The sequence below is a fragment of the Lepisma saccharinum genome, chromosome 5 (assembly GCF_977018435.1).
Source record: "Lepisma saccharinum chromosome 5, izLepSacc3.1, whole genome shotgun sequence".
In the NCBI taxonomy this organism is placed as follows: Eukaryota; Metazoa; Arthropoda; class Insecta; order Zygentoma; family Lepismatidae; genus Lepisma; species Lepisma saccharinum.
Genome location: NC_139233.1, coordinates 50325405 through 50336946, shown reverse-complemented (window position 1 = coordinate 50336946; position 11542 = coordinate 50325405). Strand labels below are relative to the sequence as shown.

Below are 11542 nucleotides of genomic sequence, written 5' to 3'. Positions count from 1 at the left end.
TCAAAACTAAAGCTTGCTCAAATATTTTCCATACATTTTTTTTAAAGATCTCGTTTCAAAGTGTTTAACATAATTATAATTGTCTTTCAGGCTGCTTGACAAGTTTTCCACACCATCTCTGCAGTCCATGGTGAAAATCTTCAAGAGTGCCGCAGTAGGAAAGGACAACTGTGAGAAGTTTACATGCAACAAGACCCAATAATATTGCAGTCTTACGCCCCTTTCGGATACGACAATGGCAGCGTTTAACGGAATTCCCAACTCTCATATTATAAAACAAATCATATTACTTTTGTATATAGAACTTACCATCTCATCAATAAAAATATGCATTTATATATACATACTTGTGTAATTTCTCAGATTTGACATGCCCCTTTTTTGTGATCTAAAATTTGTGGCTGGGTGGATTTGTAAAATTAGTTGTAGACCAGTTATTTTTGAATGCTTTCCAAGTTCTGGCACTGCATTTGGTGGGAAAATGTTTGGTTGGTATCGACACAATCAGCAAAACTTTATATACAGTGATGTTAGGTATAGTTATAACAACAGTATTGTATACATCATACGTAGTTGTTATCCTTGTAATGGGCGATTAATAGTTGTTTGAACCAGAGGAACGTAATTCCAAAAATGCAATGTTCAGTTTCTTAAATGTATCTAATGACTTTCAAGACCTCTATTACGAATCATCAAACTGATTCCAAAGACCTCTTCAAAGCGAGTAGATACATTAAAAAACAAAACGAAACTGCATTTTTGTAGTTGCATTCCTTTGGTTCCGACCCGATGAAATGTATTTTTCTTTCCAGAATATGATAACTCATTTGACTGCACTTACATAAGGAACATTGATGTCGATTCAGTTCTGAGGAACTAGTCTCCATCCACTGCAAGAACGAAGTCAACATAAACAAAAACATGCAATTTCTGCAAAGTAGTTCCTTTCTTTACTGTGCGAGTTCCGACCTTTTTTGGTTATGAATATATTGGTCGTAGCTGTACATTTATACCACCTCACAAATTCAATATAGCAAGTATGTTGGTGGAATGACTCTCATCACATGCACTATATTCCCATGCAAAATTTCTGCAGTTACCATTTGAATAACCAAGATTTCTCAGAAGCCTAGTGAATAATAAAAGTGCACACGCCTTAAATATGAGCCTATTGAATTTGTTTACAAATGACTTCATTCTTACAGCCCACAGAGAACAGTTGTAAATTCAGTACAAATCTCCAGCCAATTATGATAGCAAAATCTAGTACACTCATATAACTTTGCTCGTCTCTCTGCGGGTCCATAAAAGGAATGGGTGTCGTCAAATGCTGGATCTAGATGTTTGTACACTGGATGCATATTTTACACTATCTTTTAACAGGGGAGATAAATGTGCATTATTAACAATAATTAGAAGCAAGCGTTAAACAGGGCGTGTACCAAAATCATATATCCAATATTCATTACTTTCTCTTGTCTCTTAACCTTTATTTATTCGACCCCTACTTAGGCAAAGTTGGAAATTAGCAATTAAGAAAATAAATATTTTTTGAAAAACCCCTACCAAAGGCAAGATGAAAACTGAACCTGTATATTACAACAAATAATTACCGTGGAATTTCTCTACTCTCAACAACATATAAAATATTATCTAACATTCTTTTAACAAGACTAACCCCATATGCTAATGAAATAAAAGGTGATTATCAATGTGGATTTAAACGTAACAGATCAACTACAGATCATTTTTTCACATCAGACAGACACTTGAAAAGAAGTGGGAATATAATCAAAATGTCCATCAGCTATTCATTGATTTCAAAAAAGCATATGATTCGGTCAAAAGAGATAAATTATATAATATATTAGTAGAGTTTGGAATACCTAAGAAGCTTGTTAGTATGATAAAAATATGCACCAGTGAAACTGAAAGTAAAATTCGTGTGGGTATTAATATGTCTGACAAATTTACAATTCAGGATGGGTTAAAACAAGGAGATGCATTATCTCCATTGCTCTTTAATTTTTCCTTATAATATGCTGTTAGGAAGGTAAAAGAAACTAAAGAAGGACTAAAATTAAATGGTGTGACTCAGTTGTTAGCATATGCAGATGACGTAGACTTACTGGGGGATGATGTGAATACAATTAAGAATAATGCTAAAATATTTTTCCGAACTGCTAAAGAGATAGGTTTGGAAGTTAACAAAGAGAAAACTAAATATATGCTTAGGCCAAAACCAAGTGTTAGGAAATAATCAAAATCTAATTATTGATAACAACTCGTTTGAACCAGTTTCCAAATTCAAATACTTAGGAGTAATATTAACAAATGAAAATTATATTAAAGAGGAAATAAAAAGTAGGCTTAATTCAGGAAATGCATGTTACTTCTCTCTTCATAAACTTCTCGTTTAATATCTAAGAAACTAAAAGTTAAAATATACAAAACAGTAATTTTGCCTGTAGTATTATATGGATGTGAAATTTGGTCCCTTACATTGAAAGAGGAACATAAATTGAGAGTATTTGAAAATAAGATCCTTAGAAAAATCTTTGGACCTAAAAGGGATGAGGAGACAGGTGAGTGGAGAAGGTTACATAATTTAGAACTACATAATTGGTATTCACGTCCAGATATTATTAGAATAATTAAATCAAGAAGACTTAGGTGGGCAGGCCATGTGGCACGAATGGGAGAGGAAAGAGGAGTTTACAGGATTCTTGTTTGGAAACCTGATGGTAAGAGACCTGTAGGAAGGTCAAGACGAAGATGGGGGGACAACGTTGAGATGGACCTAAGGGAAATCGGTAGGGATGGAAAAGAGTATATAGAACTTGATCAAGATAGGGAAAGATGGAAGGCCTGTGTTGCTGCAGCCATGAACCTTCGGGTTTAAGAAGGCTAGGGAGTTAGTTAGTTAGTATGTTACAACAGAATTAGACTTGCTTTATCTGCTAATGCATCCTGGACTGCATTGTACTGACTAGCAAGGTTCTGGTGTCATTCTCAGCCAGTATAATAAAGGGTGCGTCGTGAGAAATGGGCAGCTTTCAATTGGAGAATTCCAAGCAGGGAGAGGGGGTATAGATCAAAGTAGGGTGGCATTGAACACTCTCGGCCATGAAATTTTCGGCAGTTCGGATCAGCTTGGCATAACAGCAGTACATGCAATGTCTGTTGAATGGCATGGTGTCACAGACATTAGAGTATCGAATGTTCTCATACGACAGTTTTGTGAAGTGGCAAATGGACCCACGAGACACGAAATTGAAATGGCGTAGGAAGAGCCACTGTGTTTCATTAAGACTCGCCACCGATCTGAACAGCCAAAAATGGCATGGCTGAGAGTTCAATGCCACCCTACTTCCATCTCTACCCCCTTTACCTGCTTAGAATTCTCCATTTGAAAACTGGTTTCCCATGATGCACCCTGTATTGTGGAGCTCGTGTTCTTGTCCCTTCAACCATCTCACCTTACCACAATTCATCCTCACCTTTGGAATTAGCCAAAAGGGGCAGAATAGTGAAGTAAAATAATCTAAATCAGTCATTCTGACAGCAAAAATTCTTGACCACAAGCATAATTTCTTGACTTCTTGATCAACTTGTTGATTTCTTTATACTTTCTTGACTGGTAGACACCCTGTTAAATATGAAGGCCTCCCTACATACATTTCCCCTTAGCGGACACAGGAATAAAGAAGGAAGAAATATGAAGTAAACAAGGGACTAATCAGGGAGCGCAGATGATAAAGTATTTGGACGAGAGAATAAGTGTGTAAACCAACCTCATGGTCAATTACGAAGAAAATTACACTGTTTCTAGGCTGATGGTGCAATAGTGTCCTTCTCAAATGCATGTGCAGAAAAAAAGGGAGAATACCGTATTTACGTGTGTCTAGTGCACATGCGTATATAATGAGCGCACTGGTTTTTGATGGGTAAAAGTTACAAAAATTTATATCTCGTATATAATGCACAGTACAATCCAGTTTCAAGAAATGGCTTTCTTAGTTGTAGGTCGTAAAGCAGTTGCTATGCCGATCAAAAGTGAATGACATCATACATATTCAATGAATCACCTGATGCTATGCGGTTCAAGAGGAGAATATCCTCTTGTGTAAACAAATCCCCAACCCATGCCACCTCCCCTCTCCCCCTCCACTGTGTTAAGCATTTCAAAGCTTTAACTCTTTAAACACCTTATTTATCCTGTAATAATAGAAAGCAAGATCAAAATTATGTTATGGATTTGCAGTGCTCAGGAAGTTACTTTCTATTATCTCTCGCCCAACAAATACCGATGATATGCATCCCATGTGACAGAAGGTACATGCTCGAAATCCGCCAGAGTTGCCTGGCTTTTCTTGGTGTCTCAGAACATTACATTATAAAGTGAAAAATAGTGTGAAATTGCCTTCAAACTTTTATACATGGTTTTGCTCAATTCTTCTCTACTTTTTCTAAAAGAACTTCAAAAATATATACTTTTTCCGTGACTAATGTAACATTTATACGAGGGCTGCTGGAAAAGTTTCTGCAATCAATATGAAAAACTACATGTGAAATTCTGGGAATGGCTTTATTGTTTTTCAAAGTATTCACCCTTAAGATCGATACACTTTTACATACACTCAAACCAATTTTGAAAGCATTTTTTCCACTCTGAAGGTAATACCTCAGAAACCGCTGTTCGGAATGCATCAACAGCTGCTTCAGGCGACACAAATCACTCACCATGCATCTTATTTTTCATGTGTGGGAACAAAAAGAAGTCAATAGGTGATAAATCAGGTGAGTACCGACAATGAGTCATTTATTCGACATTTTTACTGGACACAAAATCAACAATTTGGTGTGCTGAGTGGGAACTGGCATTGTCGTGGCGAAGAATAATGCAACGATTTGGGTTTGTTCTACGCCATTCATTGATGACCTCTAGCAAACAAATTGTTGTATACCACTCAGCATTTACAGTCCTTCAATCTCTTAGACCTATTGTTGCCGCATGTCAGGTATAACAGAAGAAACAAGCAATCATTTGCTTGGCTGCACTCCTCGAACGAACAACTTTTGTTGGTTCCGGCTCATTTCGAGATGCCCAAACAGTGGATTGGTTTAGTTTCGGGTTCGTATAAATAGATCCAAGTTTCCTCCCCTGTAACGATGTAGTACACCAAATTTGACTTGCCTCTGTGGATTTTTTTTTAGCTTTTCTTTACACCAATTTACACGAGCCTGTTTTTGAGCTTCGGTCAAGTTGTGTGGGATCCAACGGCTTGAAGTTTCCGTATGTACAGATGACAATGCAAAATCGTATGTATTGCTTTCATGTCAATGTTCAAGGATGCCTGAATTTCAAGGTATGTCACATGCCAATCTTTCTCAATCATTTCACGCACAGCATCAACAAACATGGATGGACGACCTTCACAAATTTCATGACTGAGAAATGTGTGACCACGCTGGAATTTGGAAAACCAATTGTACACAGTCCTATTGGATGGTGCTTCATCCCCAAAAGCCAAATGCAGTCGCTCGATGAATTGTTTCGGTCTTAAACTACATTTGAAATCATAAAAAATCATTGACCGAAAGTGTTCACGAGAAATTTCCATTCTCGCACGAAACTACTACTTCAAATTGCTGTCAAAAATAAACGAATAGGCTTAAACAAACAATCAAAGATAATTTAAACATAAAAAAAGGTACATTCTTCGGATTTTTATAATAGCGGCACATTAGCACCACTGTTGGTGGTAGTTTGAAAAAACTTTTCCAGCAACCCTCGTACGAGGCAGATTCAGGACCTTTAAACTAGCAGTTAGCAGCACAAGATTTCTTCCATTAAGACATTTACACACTCCATACATATATTATTATTTGGCCAGTAATTGTTGTTTTTTTTTCCTTCCAAAGCATCATAGAAATCTGAACATTCCTTCATTTTGTGATAAACTTATTTCAATCACATTTCACAGTGTGATTATCTTGAATGGAATACTGTTGCAATATTCATAAACTGCAGGATTTAAGCTCTATAACGATATACAACATGAAAGGGTTCCGTAAAAATGAAAAATCAATGCAAGTGTCCCAAAATCATGGAAATACCCTGTACGGTTTCATGTTGGTTGTCTGAATTATTCCGTGCATAATGCACATCACAGTTTTTGATAGTGCTAAAAATGTGTTACCTACCAGATGAATCTAGCAGAAGCCGCAAATTTAGACATTTTTAAAAATATGGAATGGAGATTACATGCTTATATACAATTTTAACACAATGCCACGATATTGCACTAAATTGTACATATACCATATCAGTAAAATTACTTGATAGCGATCAGGTACCACTTAATCTGGCCCATCCCTACAATGAATGAATCAACTTAGGCATTACTAATAAAAAAGCTTTCTTAGTTAGCCTTTTACCAGTCCTCATGATTCATATTGACTGTTAAGACTCTAATGATTTTATTCAAACATAGCATTAGCAGCTTAGTGCACTGAATGGTTCAATCACAGTCTAGCTAATGAAGGTTCTGGATTTGGTTCCTGGACTGCGAAATCCGTACATTTCATTTTCATAATAGGCCAAAAGTGGCAGAAAAGCAATGGAAAATACAACCTCTAAAGCAACAATTGATGGGCAGAATTTATGAAATTCTTCCACTCATGCAAGGAATTCCATATGCTGTAATCTGGCTTTCTATATATACCTATAAAATTAACTTTTAAGTCAATTTTATGCTGATAGGCTAATAGGTGGAGGGAATGCATATGCAAAAATATCCAAGTTGGATAACATCCCCCAAGATCCTCTCAAACCCCGTAATATCCACTTTTAAAATTCCAGCCCCTACCCTCCTCAAAATCCTGCGTACACTAGTACCTGGCCTCATGGTAAATTACTCTTATTACATAGAGTTCGAGAGTACCGACTACAAATTAACACACATTCCAGCATATGAGGATTTCTGTCAACATGGTTGTTTTTTTTTTACAATTAAAAATTCATGTCAGTTGGAAACTTTATTATTTTTTAAATGTGTACAGGATTCTCTAGATGGAGTAGCTTTTAATATCTAGCACTAGTACAAATGAATACGTTAGCAATGCTACATTTAACACAAAAATCTGTACAAGGTACTTGCATTTACAATCAATGCCAGAACCCACTTTAATGTCAGAACCCACTTTAATGTAACTTTTGAGAGAATACATCGCATTGAACAAGAATGGGCAAGATATGGCAGATTATTTATTACTTACACAAAATTTTATAACTTTCTCGCCGACACTCAAGTTTTGTTATATAGTAGTAGTTTGCTCATGTGTGTATATTATTTCTTTTACTCAACGACTGATGAACTTTCACTACACACATTTTGAGATGAGCAAGTTATTTATGAATCTTCAAAATTATTAAGATAAAAGCATTTTCTGGAATTCAATGTCTCCATTAAATAAACCAAAAGTTCATAGACATTTAACGAATAAAACCAGATTTCAAATTATACTACTCTACCTTTCTCAGTAAGCAATTAAATATAGAACACACCACCTTGATGTCCAGCTATGTATGCTTACATTTCACACACACACACACCAACAGGTTTATCTTGCAACAACTCAGAGTTTGCACGTCCAAACAACTTTAACTAGTATCTCCTGGTTTTTATGTAAATCTTTTCATAAATTCTGCCAAAATATGAGAAGGAACCTTCTACATGCTACTGTGCGAGGGGGGGAAAAGAGAGAGTTAACTTTAAATGTCCTAGAGCCATGGAATTTCATAATACCAGTATAAATACACACTGATGAATTTGTAAGATTGTTACCCATCGCAAAAAAACTGGCCTTCTTATTTAAACTTCACTCGAAAAAAATTGCACCAGTCTATTAAGCCAACAGAAAAGGAAACCAAAAAAGGCCCAACATCACAATTTTATGCATTAGTACTTTTTAAGCACATTTAAGACTTGAAAAAAACACACGGAAGAATTCTCAATACAAATAGTTGACTAAACCAGCAATTGTACTTCAGATGCTTAACAAATAATGAAATCATGGAAGATTGGTCTATTGTTTGATCGACGTGAAGAAATCAACTTATCCGAAACTAAACTTGAGTGAACATATAAAAGTACTTTTTATTTTTTTTCCACTGAAATACACAACTAAAAACAATTTTGTGAAAAATTAATGAAGTAACATGATACAACCCATAAACAAAAGCTATCAAGATTGAACTACAAATAAAAAAATCAAAGAAAAGCTGACTAATGCAATTAGTTGTACAAGGCTTCGGCAGCAATCAAATTAACTGAACTTGCAAAAAAATATATAGATATATTTGAAGTTCACAAGACTTCAAATACTTGGATTCCTACAGAGGCATCCCACATCCTGATAATGGACCCATCAACCAGCCTTAACTGCACATGTACCTGAAGTACAAAAAGAAAAAACAGTGCTACACAATTTGAAGACAAATTCAGACATCTTAAGTTTACATAAAAGAACTTTACAGCAGGTTTCATTTTGTCCATGTTTAGTCATCGGTCTTCTCTTCCTCAGGTGTTTTGTCTCCGTTCCTTTCTGGTGACTTGGATGGACTTCGCGATTTTGGAGACCTGCTTCTTTCCTTGCTTGGGCTTCTAGAGTGGGACCGTTCCCTGAAAAGCAGAACATTTGAATTTGATTTTGCAAACTTAGAAACAGATGCAAAAATATTCTTAACGCTGAACTGTGCACTTTTAGGCATGGTTTTACCTAAGTAATCTGAACCCTAAACTGAAGATAACATTGGGGTTGAAAGCTAGGGAATAAAGTTGTTACCTGTTGCAAGGTAAGTTGAACACGACTGCCCAAAGTGTGTTGTGTTTTTTTAAAATTTAGTTTTATATTCCTTTAACTTGGAAGTTTTGTAACCAATGAAAATGTCGAAGTGTGATTCTACAAAATAATACAGCATAAAGTGGTTTTTATTCTTGTGGCAACATTTTTAGTGTGGAGTGACTAGCCATTTAAGTCTCCCTAAAAAGTGCAAGTGTTCTGGGGAACCAGGATAAAACATTGCCACAAGAAAAAAAATCACTATTATATCATTTATTTTTATTATTTTTTAACATTCAGCAATAGTTATGGAAACTTTTGAAGAACATAAGGTATGTTCTGAAAGACTGCAATAAAACTGTTTTTAAGGCACACAATGGCTGCTAGTAGTCATAAATTTGGTTTCATTTTGTACATGAATTGAAAAGCTTCTCAACATCTTGGGAATTCTGTTATTGGTGCACTGTGGCACCAACTTATGTAGGCCCGAGCCTGCCCAATAATTTGTTTTCATGATCTGTGGAGGAGTGTTTATTGAAAGCAGTAAATAAGAGATTAAAAAAGTTAGGATGCATTGTTGGTGGGCATTAATATAAGAACACATGGGAGGGAGGATTTATTAATTGTTTTTGAGAACTTATAATTCAAGTGTTTGAGCCTACACACTGATGGTGAATCAAATAAGTGTTAGCACACAATGCAATCAAACCTTTAGCCAACTTCCTGACACACCCCGTAAACTTTCTGTAAATTCTGAACATGAACCAATGTATACCACCACCATAACTTGGGTACCAAATTTTATTCTTTTAGGGCAGACTGACACTAATTTTCATGTCAGCACATTCTTATGTTTTGAGTGAGAACAGATGTCATGATTTCACACACGTTCATCAAAATCAAATCTCTCTTTGATTTAATTAGCATTGCTTGATCTGTATGGTGAGAGAACGTGACAAGGATCGCTTATCTAAGGCACCATCTCAATATTTGTCCGACATGGTAGAAAAAAAACTCCTTGGCCTCTCACCTAAGATTTAGAGTAAATATTGTGTGGTGATAATGGTAAACCAACATTATATATTTGAACCTTCGTTTCTTTCTGAGAGATCTAAGATTAGATATAACTGCTGTAGACAGACATTCAAATTAAAACTTTTACAGGAAAACCTCGTTAATACGAAGTACCCTTTAATCCGAAGTTCTTCCCATTCCCCAGCCGATAAGATAGGACTTATAATGTATTTCAGTACGGATAAATCGAAATATGGATAATTTTTAATACGAAGTTGTTTACAAGACCCTTCCGCAAAACTGGTTTCGCTTAATTCGAAGTAGACACCAGCGTAAGTCGACAAGAGAAGATCGAATGTGGAGAGAGCTTGGATGTTATTTTAACTTGACCTTGACATGTTTCCTTGTCCTAAGAGCTGCTGACAACTTGAAGGAAGCAGCCCGAAATGCCCGCTGGACATTGACATTCTTTGTCAATGTGCATGGGAGGTCAAGCTCTTTCCCCACTGAATGCGCCACCTTGGAAATATTCACCAGTGCTAGATGAGAAATGCGAAATAAGATCGCACGAATGTTCCAAAATACAAGACGCGTGGCGCCTGGAAGTCTCACCCATCTGTCTAGCTCTGAGCTCGAGATACAGCAATTTCCCATGAGCGAGCAACTTTTGGCCTGGTAGCTGACAACTTCCGGTAACCACTTTCATTAAAAGCGTGTTCTTTGTGCCCTGTAGAACTTCATAAAAAAAAGGGAAACTGTTACAGATAATCAAAGCCGCATAGGCCAAACCCGCTTAATGCGTTGTCATCTAGGTTTCCCGCAAAAGTTAACTTCAGTTTCCCGCTTCATACGTTTCCCAATTGTGCCGGTCATAAAATTTGCAAAAACAGGGTTTTGTTGTCTGAGTGACTTCTCCCCTTTATCTATCAGCAAACAGGGGGGGGGGGTCCGTTGCTAATTGTTTCGGCCACGATTTTCTTGCTCATGTGCGCACACGGGCTCCTTTCCTTTGGCATGTAAAAAAAAGCAAACAGTTCTGAATACCTTCTTTAAAACGCCCTTCCTTCTCCTACATCAGGTCTGCCTTACTTCCAGCCGGTGTTTACGCTGCCCCTGGCTCCAGTGTTTAGTCTAACATCTGGAAAGCTCTGGCTAGCCGATAACTGCAATGACTCATCCTGTGCCAAGGAATAAGCTTCATTGTTTTGAATCTCACAAAGCCATATAATCCCCGCTTTTCTTCAGAACCATTAGCGTGCTGCTGTTAAAAAAAACAACAGCTCAATGTAGGAATACGAGAGGAAAAGTTTTGGTGGAGCGAGTGACCTCCAGAAACAAATTGACCATTAATCTGAAAATACGCAAGTTTCCTAAAGCTTGTTTTTAGTTCATTTTATGCTGATGAACTAAGCGGGACTAAATATACAGTTTAAAGTGGGATCCAAACCAGAGTGATTATCGAGTGCGGCACTGTGTCCTAGGATACACATTCGGCAAAATCGCAAGTTGTGTGTTTACTTTATACGTGACTTTTTTTTACAGCAGAACCAGAACGAAATTTACAGCCCCGATTTTTTTTTGTTTTGTTTTGTGGCAGGGAAAGGTTGTGTTCTTTCCCAAGAGAATCTTCTCTTACCAGTTAATCCTGTAGTGGACAATGTTCTAGTGAACGCACATAAAA

The 11542-nt window shown here is 36.6% G+C and overlaps 1 protein-coding gene across 10 annotated transcripts in view; it reads right to left on the bottom strand.

Annotated features, from left to right (window-relative positions):
• Positions 1 to 7600: 7600 nt before the first annotated feature.
• Positions 7601 to 11542, bottom strand: part of LOC145987809 (serine-arginine protein 55-like) — a 49911-nt gene continuing 45969 nt past the window's right edge. For all 10 annotated transcript variants that reach the window (XM_083122522.1, XM_083122524.1, XM_083122518.1 and 7 more), the window contains one exon: positions 7601 to 8687. In XM_083122522.1, coding sequence (XP_082978648.1) covers positions 8564 to 8687 — 124 coding nt within the window. In that variant the 3' untranslated portion in view covers positions 7601 to 8563. The remainder of the gene's footprint in view (positions 8688 to 11542) is intronic.